The sequence below is a fragment of the Chelmon rostratus genome, chromosome 5 (assembly GCF_017976325.1).
Source record: "Chelmon rostratus isolate fCheRos1 chromosome 5, fCheRos1.pri, whole genome shotgun sequence".
NCBI classification, from domain to species: Eukaryota; Metazoa; Chordata; class Actinopteri; order Chaetodontiformes; family Chaetodontidae; genus Chelmon; species Chelmon rostratus.
In genome coordinates this window covers 11,146,185-11,169,705 of record NC_055662.1, presented here as the reverse complement: position 1 = coordinate 11,169,705, position 23,521 = coordinate 11,146,185, and the positions used below count along the sequence as shown (strand labels likewise).

At 43.3% G+C, this 23,521-nt stretch overlaps 2 protein-coding genes across 10 annotated transcripts in view; one reads left to right on the top strand and one right to left on the bottom strand.

Annotated features, from left to right (window-relative positions):
• LOC121606952 (nuclear factor 7, brain-like) lies at positions 1-1,529 on the top strand. Its single transcript, XM_041937579.1, has one exon. It carries the CDS (start codon positions 1-3, stop codon positions 1,426-1,428), a length of 1,428 nt encoding a protein of 475 aa, XP_041793513.1. The 3' UTR covers positions 1,429-1,529.
• Positions 1,530-5,289: 3,760 nt separating this feature from the next.
• camk2b1 (calcium/calmodulin-dependent protein kinase (CaM kinase) II beta 1) overlaps positions 5,290-23,521 on the bottom strand; it is a 79,407-nt gene continuing 61,175 nt past the window's right edge. For 4 of the 9 annotated variants that reach the window (XM_041936678.1, XM_041936681.1, XM_041936677.1 and 1 more), the window contains 6 exons: positions 21,825-21,869; positions 19,370-19,418; positions 13,038-13,113; positions 12,838-12,932; positions 12,004-12,237; positions 5,290-10,596 (listed from right to left, as the gene is read on the bottom strand). In XM_041936678.1, the coding sequence (XP_041792612.1) occupies positions 12,005-12,237; positions 12,838-12,932; positions 13,038-13,113; positions 19,370-19,418; positions 21,825-21,869 (498 nt within the window). In that variant the 3' untranslated portion in view covers positions 5,290-10,596; position 12,004. Of the gene's footprint in view, positions 10,597-12,003; positions 12,238-12,837; positions 12,933-13,037; positions 13,114-13,870; positions 14,042-14,925; positions 15,070-19,369; positions 19,419-21,824; positions 21,870-23,521 lie in introns of all 9 variants that reach the window. The other 5 variants (XM_041936683.1, XM_041936682.1, XM_041936679.1 and 2 more) reach the window with 2 other exon arrangements.

Sequence of the window (23,521 nt, the reverse complement as noted above, 5' to 3'; positions counted from 1 at the left end):
ATGGCTGAGAAAACTGCTCTCGTTGAAAGTTTCCTGAGTTGCCATGTGTGTTCAGAGACATTCAGAGATCCTTTGTCTCTGAGCTGCAACCACAGCTTCTGTTCAAGCTGCCTGCAAAAATTCTGGGAACAAGCTGGAAACAGAAACTGTCCCATTTGTAAAAGAAAGTCCTCAAAGGAAGATCCAGATGTGAACTTTATACTGAAGGAACTGGCTGATGTCTTTGCTGGGAGACAGAAAGCTGAATCATCTGAGACAGAAAAAGAAAAACAGAAAGAGGAGGCTGTGTGTGAGAAAAATCCAGAAGTTTCTTATTGGTTCTGTGAGGACGAGCAGAGAGCTGTGTGTCCTGCCTGTGAGTTTTCTCTGCACCAGAGTCACAAGCTGGTTCCTGTAGAACAAGCAGTCAGTGACCTGAAGGACCAGCTGAAATCTGACTTAAAGTCTCTGCAGGACAAGAGGGACACATACAAACAAGTGGAGGAAACATACAATGAAGTGATTCAACACTCAAAGAAGCAGCTGTTGTCCACAGAGAAGCAGATCAGAGCAGAGTTCAACAAGCTCCACCAGTTCCTGAGGGAGGAAGAGGAGTCCAGACTGGCAGCTCTGAGGGAGGAAGGGGAGCAGAAGGAATGGACTGTGAGCAGAGAGATGAAGAAGATTCAGCAGCAGATCTGCTCTCTGTCAGACAGTATCTGTGCTGTTGAAGAAGACCTGCAGAAACACAACGTGCCATTCCTCAGCAGTTATAAAGCCACTCAGACCAGAGCCAGAGTCCAGTGCTCCCTGTCAGATCCACAGCTGCTCTCAGGAGCTCTGATAGATGTGGCCAAACACCTGGGCAACCTGTCCTTCACAGTCTGGGAGAAGATGAAGGACAAGGTCCACTTCAGTCCTGTCATTCTGGACCCAAACACTGGAAGCCCCTGGCTCTATCTGTCTGATGATCTGACCAGTGTGAGACGTGGAGACACAAAGCAGCAGCTTCCTGATAATCCAGAGAGAAACACTAATCACTCCAGTGTTCTGGGCTCTGAGGGCTTCAGCTCAGGGAAACACAGCTGGGAGGTGGAGGTGGGAGACCATCCTGGCTGGATTGTGGGTTTGGCTAAAGAGTCAGCCGACAGGAAGGGGAAGCGGCATGCTTCACCAGAATATGGACTCTGGTGTTTATTGCATCGCAGTGGAAAATACACTAATAGTCTTGGTGAGACTGTCAGAGTGAAGCAGAGTCTCCAGAGGATCAGAGTCCAGCTGGACTATGACATGGGGGACGTGTCCTTCTACGACCCTGAAGACATGACTCACATCTACACTTACAGAGACACTTTCACTGAGAAACTCTTCCCATATTTTAGTATTGGAGCAGCTGGTGATGCTAAAACTGCTGACATCAAAATATGTCAAACTGATGTTTCTGTGTGATGATCAGGGAGGACGGTGAGGCCGAAGTGATTCATTAGGATTTTTATCATGGTGTTGGTTTATTGTCAGTTACAAGTTTTCAAAAATAATTCAGTAAATAATTTGCTCAAAATGCATTTCTGTCAATACCTTCAGATGTTTTTTAATAAGCATAATGTTTTACTGTGGACCATTTGTGTCAAATACAATATTCTACACATAATTTCAGTTTTATTCAAACTCAGTCTCCTTCCTTATTTGTGCTTCTTTGACTGTTGAAATTCTGCAGAAATTGTTTGATAATGTCAGACACTGTTTATAATTTTCTACAAGGTTCAACCCAATTTAGAATAGCCCAAAACTCTAACACAATTACAACAGATCCATCAGATGTTGTCTTTAAGATTGTGTAAATTAGGTCTGCAGCTAAAGACTATTTCTAGAATCAATTAATCTTTAGTTGATTAAAAATCAGGAAAAAATGAAAGATGACAGATAAAAACAGCAAATCCTCAAATTTCAGCAATAAATTCACAAGTTATTTTAAAATTAATCATTGTTCAAATTAGCACTTCTGTAGATTACTTAATACAGCTGGCAGTTGAAGCAGGACTGCAGCTTCAGGTAAGAGCAGAGGCTTGGCGCTGTATGTACACAATGCCTGGTGTACAGCCACACACACCATCAGCACGTTCTGCTCTCCTGATTCGGAATACCTGGTGGTGAAATGCCGACCGTTCAAGCTGGTTAGAGAACTCTCGTCCATTGTTATTGTGGCCGCTTACATCCCACCGCGGGCTAATGCTAAGTTAGCATTAGAGGAGCTGTACTGCCTGATCAGCGGGCAGATGAACGACAACCCGGAGGCGGCCGTGATTGTGGCGGGGGACTTTAATCACGTTGAACTGAAGGCGGTGTTTCCCAAATTTCACAAGTACATAAAGTTTCCTACCAGAGACAGTAACATTTTAGATCAAGTTTACTGCAACATCCCTGCTGCTTACAAGGCTGTAGCAGCTCCACACCTGGGCATGTCAGACCACAGCTCAGTTAAACTCATTCCTGCCTACAAGCCTCTGGCCTGCAGAACAAAGCCGACCACCAGGACAGTACAGATATGGACTGAGGAGGCCTCCTCTGCACTTCAGGACTGCTTTGAGCTGACAGACTGGACTGTGTTCAGAGAAGAGGCAGACCTTGAGGAGTACACATCATCTGTATTGTCTTATGTTCAGTTCTGCACTGATGCTGTCCTCCCTGTTAAGACCATCACAGTGTTTCCCAACCAGAAACCATGGCTGGACAGCACAGTGCGGTCCCTGCTGAAAGCCCGGGATACTGCCTACAGAGCTGGTGACAGGCTGGCTTATAGCAGGGCTCGAGCAGAGCTGAAGAAAGGAATCAAGCAGGCCAAGCTCCAGTACAAAAAAAAATTGAAGATCACTTCAAGAACAACAACCCACAGAACATGTGGAGAGGCATCAGAACCATAACGGACTACAAGCCGAACACTCAGCTCGCCAGCCACGACCCCACCCTGCCTGACACCTTAAACAGCTTCTTTGCCCGCTTCGACACATCAGGCAGCAGAGAAGCTACACACCTACCCCGGCTGGAGGAGCAGAACCAGCCCCTCGTCCTGCAGCAGCACCAGGTGACATCCACCCTGAGGAGGCTCGACACCCGCAGAGCTGCAGGACCGAATAAGGTGTCAGGCAAGACTTTGAGGACATGCGCTGACCAGCTAGCAGGAGTGTTCCTGGACATTTACAACCTGTCCCTGCAGCTGTCTACGGTTCCTGAGTACCTCAAGTCCTCCACCATCATTCCGGTACCGAAGAAGACATCCATCACCTGCCTGAATGACTACCGGCCTGTTGCTCTGACCCCGGTAATCATGAAGTGCTTTGAGCGGATTATTCTCAGGTACATCAGAGGCTTTATCCCCTCGGACCTAGACAGCCTTCAGTTCGCCTACAGATGGTCGGTCCACAGAGGATGCTGTCTCCATCACCCTGCACACAGCCCTGACTCACCTGCAGCAGCCCAACACCTACGTCAGGATGCTCAGCTTTTAACACCGTCATCCCAGACAAGCTGGCGCTGAAGCTAAACGCGGTGGGTTGCCTGAGTCACTGTGCCACTGGATCAGAGACTTTCTCACCAACAGGCCTCAGGTGGTGAGAATAGGGAACGCAACATCATCCCCTCTGGTCCTCAGCACGGGCACGCCACAGGGTTGTGTGCTCAGCCCAGCTCTCTTTGCCCCATTTACTCACGACTGTGCTGCCATACACCCCACCAACACAGTCGTGAAGTTTGCAGACCATACTACAGTGGTGGGTCTCATCTCAAATAACAACAAGACCCACTACAGAGAGGAGATACGCCATCTCACCCAGTGGCGTTCAGCCAACAACCTGGTGCTGAACACAGGTAAGACCAAGGGGGTCATTGTGGATTTCAGGAGGTCCAGGAAGACAGATCACGCCCCCCTCCCCATGAACACCTCCCGCCTGGTGAAGAAGGCACAACAAAGGCTCTTCTTCGTCAGGAAACTGAAACGAGCTGGACTCTCCTCTCGGTTGCTCGTCAATTTCTACAGGGCCACAATTGAAAGCATCCTCTGCCTCAGTGTGACAGTGTGGTATGGCAGCTGCACGGCACAGGAGAGGAAACAACTGGCACAGGTGGTTAAAACTGCACAGGGCATCGTGGGCTGCCCCCTTCCTGACCTAGACTCTATATATGAAGGCCGGGTCAGGAAGAGGGCGAGATCCATCGCCACGGACCCCAGCCATCAGGGCCACAGACTGTTTGTACCGCTTCCATCAGGAAAGCGGTCCAGGAACATTTGCACCACCACTAACAGACTGAGGGACAGCTTCTTCCCCAGAGCTGTTAGAGCTATCACCCCCAGCAGCCCCTCACTGGAGTGAGAGACTGTGAGAACTGTGAACACTGCACACCGCACTTTACACCTACACCTCCACCTCCACCTGCACCTTCTGTGTACTTAACTTTTAGGTACACACATACACCTAACTAAATTATATACATTTTAGTATATTGGCACATTTCATTGTCCACTGGTATATTTTTTTCTGTCGGTACATTTTACTGTGTGTATTTTATTCTGCTTGTATATTTTATTCTGTTGCACATTTCACTTCCATATTTTATTGTTTAGTATATTTTATTGCCTTAGTATATTTTCATTCTGGTATATTTTTTAATTGCTTTAACAAATATTTTTACTGCATGTTTATTTAATTTTATTGTAGTTATCTTAATTTTATTCTTTCTAATCTTATCTGTCTTACTATCTGTTCCTAACATGGGGGTTGCAATGCAAATTTCATTGACATGCTCAATGACAATAAAGACTCTTGAATCTTGAATCTTGAGTTGATTAGACAACTTCTCCACAGTCTCATTCCCATAATATGCACTCAATTGTTGACTGCGCCGCCCTGACCTCGTCTTTGAATTGTGCATGCTGATTTTTAAACGTTGCTAGTGGTGGACATATTAATTTTTATATTTCTGACTGCACAGCGGCATTTATTTCATCATTCTTGAACATTCATTAAGGCGGAGCTGCTGTGTGTTCCTGTGTGTTTATGTGAGCTGTCCCTTAGATATGAAACAACCCATCAGCGCATGAGTCAGCGTTGGATAAAGGTCAGGATTTACACCGGATAACTGAGGATTCACTTCATATTGTGTTCACACTTGTGTGTCGTCTACCTGGTTTTCAAATATTCTGCTCAAAACATCACTGAGTTCATTCATGCCCCCAGTTACTTCTACCAGTACAAAAGTCGAAGATGCAGCTTTATGTGTTTGTAATCATAGAAACTGATTCGCTTTTCTATTTAAATGATCATTTTATTGATAACACCTTAACACATTTTCTTGAAGTTATAGAAACACGTGTAGCACGTAAGAGAACAGAGCAATAATCCGAAGAATCAGAGAACTAGATTAATATTATTATACAGAAGAAACCCAAACTGACAAAAAGAGACAAAAGGAAACTAGAAAGAGCCAACTGCAGAGAAATGATTGAATAGGGTTGGAAACAGAGGGAATGGGAGAAAGAGTGAAAGACACCCTACAAAGAGTGGCCAGCTCAGTGTTGTCAGTGCAACTCAGTCACTGGCTGGAGAAAGACGATGGCAGAGGTTCAGAGTGAACACAGCGGCATTGATCTGAGTAATGCTTCATCTGACTAAGAGCCCGCACTGACCTCAAGAGACTATAGAAGGACAGTTATTGTAGTTTTATGTAGGGCTGCACAATTAATTACTTTCTACCAAGATTTCAGCACTGATCATTCACACAGAATCCCGATTTATGGGCAGCACTGGTACGTTTCATTTAGTTAAAAGCATAAAAAATCTTTCTGATATCACACGAATAAAGGAGACCGATTTTGTTCCCCAGAACCACAGAGGAAAACAATCATGTCTCAACATCATGATCACGGTGTCTAAGTTTGATCAGGATCATAATTGTGCAGCCCTGATCAATTATACTGGAAGCTTCTTCTTATTCTACACTGACAAACTGCTGTTGTCTCTGACTGGACTGTCAGTTAGATTCAACACTAAAGTCAACTTATGTGCAGCTACAATAAAAAGCATCAATCCAGCATCCATCTGCTTGCGTTTGTGCTTTACTTTGTGACTGCGCCCCCTGCTGGAGCTCATTCGCTCTTTGAACGGCCTCTAATCTGTAAGACTCGAATGCTGTGAGTGAATGAGTGACGCACCAGTCACTCTTGGTGCTCGTATGAGAGGCAGCCAGTCTGCACTGACAACACAGAGCCCCGTAGAAAAGCATGCGAGATAATCTGCATCACACCATAACATCCTCATAGTCATCCTCATAGTGCCACAGTCTTTAATATCATTAATGTGATCATCATAATCATCTTCATTATATCATCTTGAGACAAAAATAGTTATATGCACTTAAAAAGCTGAGAAAATAGATAGAGAAAGGTCGAGTATACCAGCATTCAGTAGAAAATGAGAAACCAAATAAAATGGAAAACACCAAAAAACCAAGAGTCCCGACTGTCATGCAAAGAAAATGCCAGCTACGCTGCTAGTTAGTTGCAGTTGTGTAATACTGTGAACTCCCTCGACTTAAATATGTGAATCTTATTTTATTGATTTTCAAGGCTAGTAAACACACTAAGAAAAACAGAAGAACGACACCTTTGTACTGTACATGCTGCTATTTCTTCTTTTTTCAGAGGCGGGTGGGGGTCAAGTTTGGTTAGCACTATCACGCATGAACGCTTTCGGGTGACCTTTAACCTTTTAGTATAAAACATGGTCAACTAGGCATTAACACTGTTACTGGATGAGACATGAGTACAATACAACGACTCCGTGGTTCGCCTTGAAAAACCTTCATTCGAAAACCGCTTCATCATCTCAAAAAAGGCGATGAAGCCTTTGGAGGGATAGTTCACACAAAATATGTGTTCTGTGATTTATAATGGGAGAGATGTCCCACTCTGGCAAAGTGGTAATGAGCTACATGGAAGAAAAACAATTGACAGCAGAAAACTGCAAAAACAAAGTGAAAAATAAACTTCAAAGTAGCAGATGAAAAAATAGCAGAAAAACAGAAAAAGTAAGTCACACCATGTTGGTCGTTGCAGAAAAACACATGCAGGATGCAAACTGGGTGTACTATCCCTTTAAAACAGTCATGTTTAACATGGAGCAGTGTCCCTTTGAACAACAACAGACAGTACTTGCACATGTGCATGAGCTGTACACAATAGGAAAACAAAACAAAAAAGAGAGAAGCACAATAAAAATATGCACTAAAATAAATAAATAAATATTTAAAATAAATAGAAACCTGAGGACTATTCACCAAACCGACTGCCCGGTCTCTTAATATCTTGGTCTGACCAATAGGGTCGAGACAAATGTGAAGGCAGCCAATGGTGGACGAGCAAAGTACAGAGGAGCCGATTGCAAGTCAAACCCCCACGAAAAGAGTTTTCAGTGCTGCGAAGTCCGTCGGATTAAACCTGCCTCTCCTGGCACAAGCACTTTATAATCATAAAAAGCTGATAATACAAGAAAAAACATAATACATGAAAAAAACAGAGCAAACCATGAGAAAAAAAAAGTCCCGGGATGAAGGCAGGGGACTGATGCGTCCTCCGAAATAAAGCCTTCTCCTTCCATCTCTCACACAACACCTCCCACCCCTGCCAGGTTTTTAAAAAAATACACACTGAGAGCAACAGACACACACACACACACACACACACACACACACACACACACACACACACATACAAATATTGCACCCTGCGGGAAAGGACTGCCCTGAAATGAGGAACCAGACCACAGAATAGCAAAGCGAAACCTCACAATTCACAGACGTTCAATTCACGGGATGCCGGAAAACACCCGTAGAGGCTTTAAGCTTTCATACCCTTCTTCATTACTGATATGGACCAAAGGATTAGTTCTCTGTGTGTTTGTGCTTCATATCGACCAACAGGCAGCGGCAGCAGCTCTCTGCACTGTGGCTGTAGAGGTGAGAAAGGTCAGATCCTTTCTTTAGAGCACTGACGTCTGCAGCTTTGTCACTCTGACTGAAAAGAAAAGGACCTGCTGTTGTGTTCCAAACAGCACGGCAATCTTAGCGAGTTAAAAATATCACGACTTCTAGGAAAAGCGCACTGAGCTTCAAGCGGGTATTCAGCTGTCGCCTAGCAACGTCAGGAGCCACCAACAAGTGTCCCTCCTCGAGCACCTTTTTAGCACCACCAGCCCAAACAAAAAAATACAAAACAAACAAACAAACAAAAAGGCTCCCGGTGGGAACAGGGGTCGAGGCTGAATCCCTCCCTCACTCACTCAGTTTCAGGATTCGTCATTGATTGAGAAAAGACAGAGGTGCGGGGTCACGTGACCAACAAATGGTGCTCAGTTTCTCATCTTGACAAAATGTTGCAATTATGACAAGATACGCTGATGTAACGGTAAGACATAATTCATTTGTTATGGTGACATACCATAATATTCCATGATAACAAGAAGCTGTTCTCATTATATCACAAGTTGGTGTGTTGATAGAACAAAAAAATAGCGTACAGTATTTTTGATGCAGTCCTTTCTCATCTGTCTTAGTTTCACTGAGCAGTTAAATGTTTTATAGAGTTTTAGTGGGAAACACAATACAATACGTACATATACAAAATATAGATGGATTTATTAATCTACCAAAATGGTCATACTGACCGATTGAATGATTGAGGTGAATTCTATTCCTTATACTACAGCAGTGATGTAGGTATTTTACCAACAGGATGGCCTTGAATTTGTTCAACAAGTGTTTGTTGTAGAACAGAGCAATAAATTGTCAGTGTTTAAATGTCCAGTTAAACCTGCTGGGATTTCTCTGGTCAAAGATCAGGCTAGCTCTGGATTAAACATAATCCTGAGTTTACTTTAAAACAGGAGTGGGCCTGGTACCCATGCAGCCTTTCATGACCCTCCACATAATTTAGGAGAAATGATGCTTCCTCTACGGTCAAACATACTTTCTTTTGTACAGCCCTGCATGATTAAAAACTCTTTTTAATGTGTTCATCTCCACTAGCACACACAACAATAAATAAAGGTCAAATGATTCCTTCAAATGAATCATCGTCTGTTTCTCTGACATTGGCTATGGTATCTCCTCTTTAGGCTGGATGCTTTTCTTGTTACAACATGGAACATAAAAATAATTTCTAGTAACAAACCAACTTATTTCGTCATAATGTGATAAGATGATTTGTTAAATAAGTTTATTATTAAGACAAAATAAGTTGGCATGTCGTTTTAACAACAAAAAAAGCGTGTTGTTATAATAAAATGTTCTCACTGTGCTGAGAAACAATATTTTTCTCATGGCTGCAGTAAGGCAAAACAAGGACCACTGTCGCTAACGGAAAAAAAGCAACATGTCTTCTTCGTCTTCATTTTCTAAACCTCACCACTTGGGGCGCTAGAGCGCATGGCATTCTCTATCACAACAGCGTCAAACATGAAGATGTAAAAGTAAATTCACGCTAAAACTCCTATTGCATGCTGTTCGCTCTATGTGTGAAATGTTCAGGTTTTTGATGCGGGAAGACACTGAGCCTAGCTAACCCCCTCTCCTGCCGTTCACGCCGCATCGAGGGAAAAACAATGGGTTCCTCCTACTGTGCAGAGTCACCATGTTTGGACGAGCAAACACTCCGCAACCGTAAGGACTCACTCTACATGAACACCATCAGACACTAAAAAAAAAATATCAAAAAACGAAAAACACACACACACAGCAAATAACCCCAAAACAAACAAACAAAAACATGTTGACCATGAGTTTGGGCGCAGTATTATAGCAAACATACAAGAAGCGAATTACAAAAACTGCCAATATCATTTTCCACTTAATAGCCACAATAAAAACCAGCCACTGTTAATATGGGGAAAAAAACATGCTTCCTTAAAAAGATAGAGACAAACAAACAAACAAACAAACAGACAAAAAAAGATTTCCTTCAACTCTAGAAACCACTGGCATCGAGAATTTCAAATTATACAAATTACATATACAATTGCAAATGTGTAATAATAATAGTCATCATAATAATAATATAGTAATGATTATAATAGATTTTACTTAAAACTTTACATACTGTATTTCCAGTGCAGTGTTTATGTCACACAAGTGTGGATTCACAGGAGGACAAGAGGATTGGTGTCACAAAAAATAGTGGGGACGAGGGGAGGAGACCACGGGAAGAAGGAATCACAACGAGTGCTGAAAACAGCCCCACCCCCACCAATCACCCAGTGTGCCGGAGGGAAGAAGAGGAAGCCGGAGGGGGTGAAGGATGTCGAGCTGTTGGACGTTCAGTCGCTGCTGTTTGATGGTTGTCAGAAGATGTTGCCGGGCAGGCGACAGACAGGGCGCTGTAGTAGTAAAAGACGAGATGCATGCTGGGGGTGTTGAGGCTGGGCGTCCAGTGAGGGAGGGTTTGCTGTTAAAGGGCGAGGAGCCCTGTCCCCAAACTGACACTGGACTTGTTCTTTCATCCCTTCCTCCTCCTCCTCTTCCTCTCTCTCTCCAGCAGAGCACTCCTGACAGACAAAGCTATGGCATTCAACCCTGAGCAGGGAAACAAAACGGCGTCAAATAAATGAAAGTGTGACTGAGATCAGTGCAGCCTACCCTTTGAAATTAAAGGAATAGATTGACATTTTGGGATAGAGGCTTGTTCGCTTCCTTGCAGAATGTTAGATGGGTCAGGTCTGCACAATAAATATGAAGCTACTGAAAGTGGTTATCTTAGCTTAGCATAAAAACTGGAAACAGTGTTAAACAGCTAGCCTGGCCTTGTCCAAAGACAACAAAATCTACCTACCAGCACTTCTAAAACTTGTCATATACGAGTTAAATAAACCAGAGCACTGTGTTAATTAGACAAGTTCAGAGGTGTTGGTAGTTGGAGGCAGGCTAGTTTCCCCTGTTTCTGATCTATATGCTAAGCTAAGCCAGCAGCAGTCTGGCTCCATCTTCGCAGATATCAGAGTGGTATCGACCTTTTCGTATAACTCTCTGCAAGAAAGTGAAACTGGAAAAGTAGCAGAGTGTTCCAAAGTCTTGACACAATGGTATAATTGCACGTCACGCAAGTATTTTGCCACAATTTGGTGAAACTCCCTAGTGTTTCTTGACAAACAATCAACACTGGAATCCTGAAATGAATTCAAGCTGGACACGGTCACAGTTTTCTGTTAGGGAGGAAACTCAACTCTTTTCTCAGCTATCAGACCGTGTATCTTAAACAAGCATGCTTTTATGACTTTTTATTTTGAGCAAAAAAGAATGGGAATGTCACAAAATAGCTTGCAAAATGTTTTCATGCTTGGCTCAGGTGCAAAAGTTGCCATATGAATAAAGATAATAAAAGTTTGACGGAATCGAATGATAATGAATGAAAATATTGCTGGACCTGCTCCGTCTACTTCTAGGTTTACTGTACAGCAGGAGGTAATTGCTTCAGCATCAGCTTATTGCTGCTATAACATTTAAATAAATAAAAATTCAGTGGACAGAAACACCACACAGTACATGTAACTTGTACTGGTACCCAATAAATTATCTTAAATCAGAGTTGCTACGCTTTCTTAAGACTATTAGCATACCAAAGGCTGGAGGAAACACACTGATTTTCTTTGCCGACTTCCACCTCTCACTCAAGCACTAAAAAAATAAATATTTCCAGTGTTCTCAACAGTAAGTTTAGGATTAGAGCACTTTTCTACCTGTCGGTCTATTTCTCTCTGCTTCTATCCTCTATTTCCACTTTGTTGGTTGTTGCCTTTAAGCATCAGTTAAGTGTTTATGTCTTAATCTGGCCACAGAAAATGCTTCTTTGCCTAAATCATACACGTGCTGCAGCTCCTTCCCGAAGTAGGAGTTTGAAAAAAGTAAAAGAGTACAAACATGCTCTGAGAGGAACACCTTCTGCTGTCAGTTTTCTGCCAGTTGTCCCAGTGCTGTAGTCCGTACCTCACTGGAGCGGCGCAGCTGGTGCGCCTGAGCAGTGGAAGTGGATGTTCTGCCACTTGCTGTCTCTGCGGTGCCAGACGCGAGTTTCCTCTGACTGGCTGGACCGCGGCCGACCCTGGCCGTCAACAAACTGAGTCAGGCGGATGTAAGCGATGCAGGCTGCGTCCTCGCCGATCAGGTGGACGTGGGGGTTCAGGATGGTGGTGTGGATGGGCTTGCTGTTCTTAGCCAAAACTGGGAGAGAGAAAGAGAAGAAAAAGGCAAGAACAATGTCAGGAGAGAGAATGAGCAGGACTACACAACAACGACAGGATTACAACTCCTCTATTTTTATTACTACTATTATGCACTTTCATACAGCTCAGATGTAAATGAAAGCATGTACTGTATCAACAACGGCACCCCGTACTGATGGGAATATTAACTGTTTGAATTTTGAGGACAGGTTCAACAAATTGTGATGTGATGTGAAACTTGGACCGTGTCAGGGAATATATTCAGCCACTGTTGGTGACTCTAGCTTTTTCCACATAGGGCTTTCTTTAGATGTCATAACTTCCATGTGAAAACATTTCCTAATGTGATCTATACCTGACACCTGAAACCGGCAACAGGGCAAAAGCAGACATGTGCAGCACCTAAATGAGAGACCACTGACCACATTTCTCTTTTTTAGTCCCATTTTGAGATTCAGTCTAATCAGATGTGTACGTTTACACCAAAACTAAAGATAAATAACAAAAAGAAAAAAAAAAGGAAAAAGAAAATACTTATTTACAAGAAAGACTCCAACAGCATGACCTAAAAAATGATGATAAAGTTTATCAGTCTTACGGTTCTCAAAGTAGAATCTGTGGAAATCCATCCCCTCTACCAGGTTGCCCAGCGCCTCCGGCTCAAACGAAGTCAGTCCAGGGTCGCAGATCTTACTGGAGCGGAAAGAGCAGGACATGTTCATGAAGGCAAGCACCAACTTTAAACTATGCACTTGAACTCAAGCCAAACAAAAACCACACACAAAAGCACAGACTCACGCGTATGCCTCAAAGTCTCCATTGTTGATTGCCTCTATCAGCTGCTCAGTGATCTTTATAATTTCTTGCTTGCGTGCTGCAGAGGACAATAGGAACAGAAGTTAATCAGTGTAATTAAAACAGTTGGTCAGATGGAGAGCAGTTGAATTTATTAATGCAACGATGCAGATGCTCAAGCAAAGGCAGTTAGAACCCCAACATACATTCATACTGACGGAGTTTACTGTGATTTGTGAAAATAAACTTGTTTATATGAGCTGGAAAGATGTGCTTCATTGTGGGACTTCTTTCATCGTGCTATATGTTGATTCAGTAGAACAAACAACTGAGAAGCCTGAACAGAAAGTGAACTCACTCTTGAATTAGTGTGGGAGCACAACTCTTGCACATCAAACATCTGCACACACACTGTGCACCATAAACCTTGCTCATCATGTGATCCCAAACAACATCAAACGCACTGTAGTATGAGCACACACACACACAAGGCATCTCCTTATATCAACACAAGCAATGTCATGTACGTATTTGAAAACATGGCTAATAGTCAAAAGCCACCAAACGATGCACAAATCCATCTGCACTCAGCAGTGTGGTCCATAGCAAAGTGAAGAGGAGTTAATAAGCACTAAGCACACACATCCAGGCAGTTTCGTTTAAAACTTAGCTGAGAAAAGCACAGTTTAACACAAGGTGCTTTACTCTATGTATCCGTTTACCAAAAACATAACACACTTTTTTGAGTTTCAAAGTGCTCACACACAGGCCTGCACTACAACAAATATGAGTCATCTGATTAAGCCCTGTGATTGGCTCCCATACTCAGTACTCACTCTGGGAGGAAGACAAGGAAGGGCTGGAAGGGGAGTGGGGGGGAGGTGGGGAGGTGGTGTGTGCAGGTGGAGGGGCGGGCCTGGCGCTAGGCACCGGCGCAGCGTCACCCTCGGGTGCAGGGGCTGCCGGCACCCTGCGAACGCTGCTTACCAGGTCTGTGAGCCGAGACACTGAGTGCCGTCCAGGCAGATAGATGGATGGATGGATGGATGGATGGATGGATGGGTGGGAGGGTGGTGGTGGAGGAATGCAAAAGAACAGATTAGAAACAGTGCAGAGGGAAAAAGAAAACAAAGGAATGAAAAATAAGGAAATTCCTTCAGGGATTTGTCTATTATGTAAATTGACCTACAGTGTATTTCTAATATCACACTTTTTCACACAAAATGGTTTCATCAGCTACATCAACACAGCTAAACCACTTTTACTACATACTGCACAGTGCAGCATTACAAAATAAGACTGCAATATTCTGCTGTCAGGCATTTATGTGGGAGTTTTAGAGGAAGTTAAGTTCAGTGCATTTGCTTGGGACTATTTTCAGCAGCGGAATAATACACGTGCTGAAGCATTTAGTGTTTACAGCGGCCGTATGTGGGACTGCCCAAAAACAAACTTCAGTGCCCATGTTCACTATAATGCAAAAACAAGTGCAAAATGTGGCTAATTGTGTTTTTAATACTTTTTTTGGCAGCAATGGAGGAGTCTAGCACAGAAGAATAAACAATATTGGTCTTTGGGGACAAAGACTATACTTATAAGTAGGATCAATTCATTGTCTGTTTTTTTCAGCTTAAAATCTCATCACGACCATTTATTGTGACTCTGCAGTTTGAAGTGGCTTTCATATTTTTGTATCTCTTTAGTGCTACTTCAATCCTCCCTTCAGAGAGCTATCATGTAGAACTTAGAAAATGAGCTGTTTGATTTCTTTCCTTTCCCAAAAAGACAGTCCATCATTTGACGCATCATCTTATCAAGGGAACGCGGTTTTTAAAGTGTCACCTGGTGGCCGCCTACTGTAAACTCCCTGCTCTTGCTCTTTTCTACTTACTCTGCATGGGGACAACAGGGGTGTGTGGAGGGGAGGGGGCAGAGAGGGCAGCGGGAGGCGGGGTGCTGGATCTCCCTTCGCTGTCGGATGTGGGCCCTGAGCCCCTGCGCACTGAGCCCAGCAGGTCAGCAAACTTTGTGGCAGCTGAGTTTAGGAGGGAGGAAAGGAGGAACATGGGAGACGGTGCACTTAAATGGAAGGCTGACCAAAGCACTGTGGCCATTCAGATGAATAAACTTTGTTTTGGAGGGATCTAAGACAAGCAGGACACCCAGCCAAACATGAAAAAAGGTGAGATTGATCAAATGCAAACAGCAATGACATCTCATTTACTATGAAATGGTGGTGCTGGATGTATCATTAGAGCTCTCCAAGACAAGACAGTGCAGGGAACATACAGACAGAGCAAAATTCATGCTTAGAAATGTCTGAAAACCAGTGTTAAGACACAGATTGCCATGGAGCAGTATTGTGTTGCTATACCAGATTTGTCCATGAGAGGGAGACAACGAGTTATTCTAAACACACGTGGCGTGGGCGGAACGGGGTGATGGGATTGAAGAGGAGCAGAAATACTACAAAGCATCTCACAGTTTTTCAGAAGGACTTGTTTTTTACGCTGTTACTAGATGCTTTAGACTGTCTGATAGTAAGATATAGGAATGGTGCTGACTAAGAAAACTCACAGAGGAATGAGGCACAGTGTAAGTATTTTAGGGCTTTAGTGGTGCTAAATGGCAGCTAATAGATGCTTTTCATACATGCAGGGATGCTAAAAGAAATATGGAAAAGGAAGGATTTAGTCAAGGTGAACTGCTAGTCGAGCATATGAATGTGCGTGCATTACAGGCTGCGTTTGGCGGGCCGTGCTTGACTTACAGTACACAGCAGCGGAGGAGCCCTGAGAGCTATCAGGCTGGGAGCTTGTGCTGGACTGCGCCTTAAGCGAGCTGTTGTCTAAGCTCTTTCCTGATAACATGCACACGCACAGAATGACACCAAACACACACGTATGCAAAGAGAGGTGACAACCAGCTGCACATATTGTAAGCAAAAAAAACCCAACAGAAGTGTCACAGTGAGGATCGATGGGAGGGGCGAAGTGAGATGAAGCGGTAGAGGCAGATAAATACTGACGATGATAAATGCAGTAAGCCTTTTCTCGCTCTGAGAAATTACAGCTACTTTCACAGACAGTCTTCTGTCGCCAAATTTCATAAAAAAAAAGAAAAGAAATGAAGCATTTTACTCATTATCAAAGTTAATGACTACAGCAGGATTTACAACTGTACAGTACGTGAGGTTTTGCTGAGACTTTTATGGGAGTCTTTTCAGTGAGCAGAGGATGGATGATGACAATGGTGATGGCCATGGTAATGAGAGACAGTTGGATGTTACTCATTACCGCGCCAATGTTTAATCAGCTGGCACAGAGGGAAAGAAACAGTCCCTGCAGGAAAAAATAGATGGCACGAGACTGGCGGGAGAGAAAAGAGAGGAAAAAAAAACACACCCAGGAGATTCCTGCCACAATACCACATTATGAGAGGTATGACTGCATCCTCTCAAATGAAATTCACAGACCAACACAAACAATCCACAACATTTGCATCAGTAATCCGTCAATTTTCCTACTCTCAGCTAAAAATTGTAACTACAGAAATACAATCAACGGGAAATCCAAAGAAAGAGACATCATAGCACAGCCCACACTGTTTGATTGACAGGTGGTCCCTCGGAAGTGCAGAAACATCCCAGCAATTAGCACCTAATTCCACACATGCCACAAAAATAAGAAGTTCAGGATTAGCAATTTAACAGCAGGTAATCCTATGAATCATAACGGAGGTAAAAAAAAAAAAAAAAGATCACCCATACAACAACACTGTAGATTAACGACTCACAACAAGCAGCCCTAAGAAAACAGTATGTGTAACGTGTACAACCACCGTCAAAGTACTGAGAGTAACAGAGCAGATATGTGCTCAGACGCTCCGAACGCCAGCACAGGTGTTGGGTTACAAACCAGCTGTCGAGCACTCACTAACCTGACGAGATCCTACGAAGGCCAACATGACACAAACTGTTCTACTCAGACATGACTCCTCTTCCTCCCTCACTCACCTGGCTCTTGTAGTTTTCTCTGGCGCTAACCGTGCTGTGAGCCGGTTTGTATCTTAAGAGTCTGAAAAGTGCTATGTGAGACTAATGCTATCTAAGGGTGGCGCTAGCAGAGCGGTGTGTTTTAACGCCTCTCTGGGCACCCTGTCCACATTTCCTGCTACCAGGGCTAAATTTAGTTACATCTCCCTTTAGCCCCGACCCCCCTCCTCAAGGTGCCCTTGCCCTCTCCACTCCTGCCAGAGGGGTGGGGCGGTAGGGTTCCAATTTTGGACTTGGAAATGAAGGAAATGCGCAGGGGGAGGACACGTTTCACAGTGTGCACAGGGAGTGTACTGTATACCGTACTGTACACTCCCTGAGCACTGTATACAGTAGAGTCTGGGGGAATAAAGGATTTTCAGATGATGTAATGCTCCTAAGTCCATCAAGGATCATTTTAAGATGGAATTACACATTTTCTTGGCCCCATATAATTTGAAAAAGTGAGCAAAAAAGAGCGAACAATCTTACTTGAATCGCTTGTACACAACTTTCAAATGGCATATACATGATTATTTTACTGGTGTCACAGACATGACACCAGTAAACTAATGAGTACTTTTACTTGAGTACTACTTGCTAATCTTTGCAACACTGGCTAATGATGGCTCTGCCATGGTTGCTAGGGAATTTGTGACATAGCAGCAAAGCTCTATAGGGAGGAGAAGGAGGAGGTGGAGGAGGAAGAGGAGGGGGAGATAGAAGCGCACATTCTGTTCTGTATGCCTGGCACCGAAATGATACATTCATGACCCGATTTAGATGCATTGTACTCTGGTTGGATGTGAAGAACAGGGGTGTTTGAGTGTGTTGGCATAGATAAGTAGACACACGCACGCACTCACGCACACAGTCATACAAACATAGATTCAGTCACACACACACACACACAGCAGACAAAAAAAGGCTAGATACAGACGCACTTTGTGAAGTTATTTCCTGATATGTGTGATACGCGCCTCTAAAGACAAACATTTCACAATTCTAGCCTCAAGCAACACACACACACAGGCTCACAACACGAGTACACAACTCCACAAGCTGACACCCCACACAGACATGTTGGTATTTCAGAGGTGTGTGTTTCTCAGTGTTAAAATTTCAGCCAAACGCCAACACTTTTGAGAAAGCTGAACCACAACAGCACTACAAGGCCTTTTACATTTCACTGCGCCCCTATCACCTATCAGGCAAACGTGCACGCGCGCGCGCACGCACACACACACACACACACACACACACACACACACACACACACACACACACACACACAAACACACTTCTTCAGTCTTTCTGAAAAACCAGCAGAAGGAAGCAATACAGCCAGGCTCCATGAGGGGTCAGCAGGAGGTCATCTATCAGCCGGTTGACTGCTTTCACAATCCATACCACATCTAAGTGTGTGTCTTCTATTCAAAATAACAATCCCTGCATATTTAGCATGTGCTGTTTAGACATTAACTGCATTAAAAAAATGAAGTCATTAATCATTTTGATCCACATTATATCTTAGCTTTTTTCATGATGGCACAAATGCTCACTTGCAGAATATAAAACACAACTCAGAGAGAGAGAGAGAAAAAAAAACTCAATTAAGCCGCTATGAAGACAAAGCCAGCCACAAGAGAGTTTCCAGCAGTCAGCATCAAAGCACCTTACCACCCTCAGGCTTGTGATATGGCTGTCTAATAAACAAGAAGCTCATGCAAAGCAAAGCCTCAGTTGTGAGAGTGCTACTTGGAGGCTCTCTGGATTGTCAGGATGTTAAACTGTCATTTCTAAACTTTTAAAATTTGCACCAACCGAGCCCAATTTCATAAAGACTCCTTCAGGTGCAATAATTCTACCAGTAACAAATAATGTACAACTTCTACTGCAAGGAGAATTAAAGAATCCATTTGCTAATGAAAAAACTTGTCACAATCCACCAATACAAGTCTGAAAACTTCCCAAGCCCAACCGAACAGTAATGGACCAATTGTCCTCTACTTTCTGGCTGAGTGTGCGACACGCTGATTGTCAGAAACTTGATTTAATGCCCCTATTGCTTAAAGAAATGACATGTCTGCCGCATGTGATATGTATGATTAGAGTGGCGACAGAGGCTGTTCAGTGACTGGCTGCAGCAAAAAACACTATTACGCCAAATACACGGGGAATGTCAGGTGATGATCCAACATTTGTCACGTTCCCAGAAATAGTCTGGCCATTCATTTGCAGCAAACATTTCAGTACTTGACTTTTTAGAGCATTGGCGTTTTTTGCATCTCTGCAGTCTCACCTTTCACATCTTCATCCTCCACAGTGGTGTTGCTGCTGTCTGACGACTCCTGGAGATCAGAGGTATACAGTCAGTTTGGGTTCAAAAATGATAGCACACACTGAATACACATAAAGACACACATCCCAGGAGTTTGAGAGAGACTGATTTTACATAATCAGAACACAAGCCAGCAGCAGGTGTATCCATGTGTTGCCATGTCAAGTCTTCACAAAAAACAAACTGACTACAGAGCACCAAATACATTGTAAGGCAAATTAATGTGGATTAAATTCATGCCAAGGACAAAACCCCAGTATTGTTTAATGCCGTTAATGTGTCAAAATCATCTAACCTTTGCAAACAGAAAGTCAAACCATGCCAGCAAATCAGCCTAGTAGTCCAATATATCTCTTGGCCTGAAACATCTTTTTTCTTTATCTACTGTGAGCAAAGATCCCCATGCTTCATCTTAGGTGTGTGTGTGTGTGTGTGTGCATGTGTGTACTTCGCACCATGTGGACAAGTGACGTCTTTCCTCCACAGGGTGCTCTTGTCTCTTGTTGAAACTGACAAAAACTCTATGGGATGTGCTCCATCCGTCCACTTTAACAATGGACGCAGGCAGAGGGGATTTTCAAAGGCCAATTAGTTGTCATCTTAAACAGGCCTTCAGATTGTGCAGTCTGTCCATCTACCTTCCTGTCTGCCCTTCTCTTCTCAAGCCTTCGCCAGAGGAGAAGTTAGCTTTCTGATTTCCAATTAGCAGATTAAATGGGTCTGAATTCCCCTGCATGTAGACGAGAGTTGAGAGACTCTGTGACCTCATTAGAGGTACGCACGTGCCCGAACATCATCATGAGCACAAAGCACAAGAGTGGTTTCATAGCCTTCTAAAGAGCAGCTGGTGACCCAGGGAGAGGAAGAACAAGTGAAGAGAGAAGGTGTCTGTGTGTGTGTGTGTGTGTGAGAGAGAGAGAGAGAGAGAGGGAGAGAGTTGTGGTAAGCATCGTCAAATATAAGAAATATCACTAAAAGTGTGATCACACTCACAGTTTGTTTTGCTTGGTCTGAATCATAGAGAAGTTTTATTTGTGACATTTTGCAACTTATTCATTTTGTTTCATGCTGCCACATTAAAAGCAAGCTGGGGCTTGTACAATATTACCTACATAAATCCTATCATTATCTGGGCACTTTGTTGTAATTTCCCTCACTGATGTTTCATCTAAATTCATTTCTCATTCCATATTAAGACACACCAGCCATTCAGTCCTGACTCTAGGTTTTCCCTCTGTTCATTTTGCTATTGCCAAGACGTCCAAGTTGACGTTATATGCTCGCAAAGGTTAAAATCAATCATTCTCATGTGGCCAGATAGACCAAACAAAGTAAGCAACCGTTACAGGCGTGAAGAAAGCACCTTTAAACCAGCCTGGTGTGGAAACAAAACTGTATTCTTCCCAAACACGTTCAGTGCCTTCCTGTGCAGCCTCTCTGTGAACTATCTGAGACCTGCTGCTATACACAATCCAAAATCTAATGCAAAGGTCACTTTTGTGATGCAAAACCTGGATGTGGCCACAAAGTTATGTTCCCCTTTAGCTGTGCACATCACAACTCAGCAGAACTACTGAAACATAGTGGCACACACACACACACACACACACACGCAAGGATGCTACTGCAAAGTCATGCTGGTTCATGCACAACCTCTAAACACATACAGACACATTCACACTAACTGTAGCAACCACATTTAAGGGGCTAGCATAGAAATATAGGACCAAAAATCAATAACAATTTTACAAAGAGATGTTAAAAAAACATCTTCAGATCTACGATCCAGATTTGATAATCTGGCAAAATGTCTTGTTTTTGCATATGTTTTAACATCATTAGCAAAACTTCTCATCATGCAGCACAATGCTTTGTTTGAGCAAGAAGTCTTTGTGTCGTTGTTAGATTATTTTGGTTGATTTATCATTTTGGTGATATCACCACTGGTCCCATTGTAATGAAAATATAGACTGTTGCATGTACCAGGATTCCCTCATTACACATGTATGAAAGGTACTATGCAAATAAAGTTTATTATTATTTATAATATTGTGTTTACAAAATTGGAAGGTGGAATGTGTCACATGATCACACAACCTTGCTCAATGGGGCACTGGTTGACAGGGTACGCAATGTTTACTATCACACCCACCCAATGTTCCCTTTATAAAATGCAGGCATTTATCTGAGGTGCTTAATCTCAAGCAACACACACACACACACACACACACACACACACACACACACACACACACGCACACGCACACGCACACACACACATTAGTAAACCGATGCCATGGTGTGCTCACACAGATGCATGATGAAAAGAAGGATCAAAGGGCAGGAGAAGATGAGGAAGAGGAGGAGAATGACAAAGAGGATAAAGAATAGGTCAGGACTGGGGAATGATGTATACCTTCGTCCTGTCCACTGGATTATGGATGACGGTTGTCTGAGGTTCCTGCAGGAAGAGGAGGAGGACGGGAGATGGAGGGACACGGAATAAACGAGAGAAAGGAAAGAAAGGGGGAGAAAGAGCGAGGGACAGAAATTGAAAAGCTTGTGACATAAAAGTAGATAGAGATGGACAAAGTGTAAAAAATAGGCAAAGAGGAAAAAAAGAGTGATATGAATGTTGAATGAAAAGAAAGTGCTTGTTAAGGTTGACAAAGGAGAGAAGGAAGACTCCTCCAAAGTGAAGTGAGTGGGTGGATGAGCTGGAAACCAGAGTTCTGACAGTTCTGTTCCGTGCACACAGGCTCGCTCGCATGCACGCAGATACAGTAAGTACCCTAAGGAAAGGGACAGCATTAGCTTACACTAGAAACTGCAACATTTTTTTAACCTTAACTTATCCAGGGTTTTGCTGAACATGGGTGCTCGTTATTTCTGCACTGCCTTGCTGAATATGTGTAATTCTGAACTGCACTTCAATGCCCTACATGATGCAAACACACACAGAATCAAGAAAATCATATATTACTGTTGAGAGAAAATCAGCCAGATCATACACGTGCACAATGAAATGTGCTCTGACATAGATAAAAACTGGCCTCAACATCTTAAAGTACAAGGCGCTGACACACGCAGCAGAAAGACTAACATGCCCCACAAGATTAAAACAGGTCATTCTGTTCTTTCACGCTAGTTTCAACAAAAAAAGCAAACACTGGCGGGCAGATACTGGCATCATTACAGGCTCTGCTTTCTAAATAAAATTCAGTCTAAAATCAGTCACTCTGAATTATTCTGAAAACAGCAACACATTTCAGACAAGTTGGGACAGGGCCAACTAAAGACTGGGAAAGTTGTTTGGATCATTCCACAGGTAAACAGGTTGATTGTTAACAGGTGATAGTATCATGATTGGGTATGAAAGGAGCATCCTGGAAAGGTTCAGTCTTTCACAAGCAAGGATGGAGCGTGGTTCACCACTTTGTGAACACATGATTGTATAAAGGCTGTTACTACACAAACTGGGGTAGTATAACTTTTCTCCTTGTGATTTTTTCTGCTACCAACCCACCAACACTTTATTGCTGCTGACACTAAGCAGTCAGAGCACAGTAAACAACAGAAAAGAGCCGTTTTCCCTGTTGCATCTTATATTACAATTTCTGCAATCAGATGTCTTTTAGTTATGTTTTTAGCACAATTAGTGGCTCCTTTCAAACTCTGGCAGGCAGACCCCACAGTGTAGTGTTCTTGCCATGGTATACTGCTGGCACTGATTGCTGATGATTCAGAATGGAGACAGGTGTATTTTCTCCCTTTTCTACAGCTCCACGGTCTGCTAGGAACTGTCATTTGAGCTACAGCAAATCAGAACCCAACATCACCCCCCAACACACATTCTTTGCAGCAGCCCCCCCCCCCCCAGGAAGTGACACCTCTTTGATGACCAATCATCAGCTTTCTCCCTGGTGATGATGGCGGTGTTGTCAGGGCAACCATCACCCAGGGTAACGAGCACCAGTGGAAACTTGGGAGATGATGATGAGTGAGAACAAAGTATGTGGGGTTTGCAGATTAGAAGGAAGGGGTGAGTACTGATGGCGTCACATCAACAGAGGGGGAAGGTTTTGAGCGTTACACATCACCATTAACCTCACA

Excerpts from the sequence above, each read along its gene's own strand:
- LOC121606952 (XM_041937579.1), top strand. The coding sequence starts at position 1 with ATGGCTGAGAAAACTGCTCTCGTTGAAAGTTTCCTGAGTTGCCATGTG.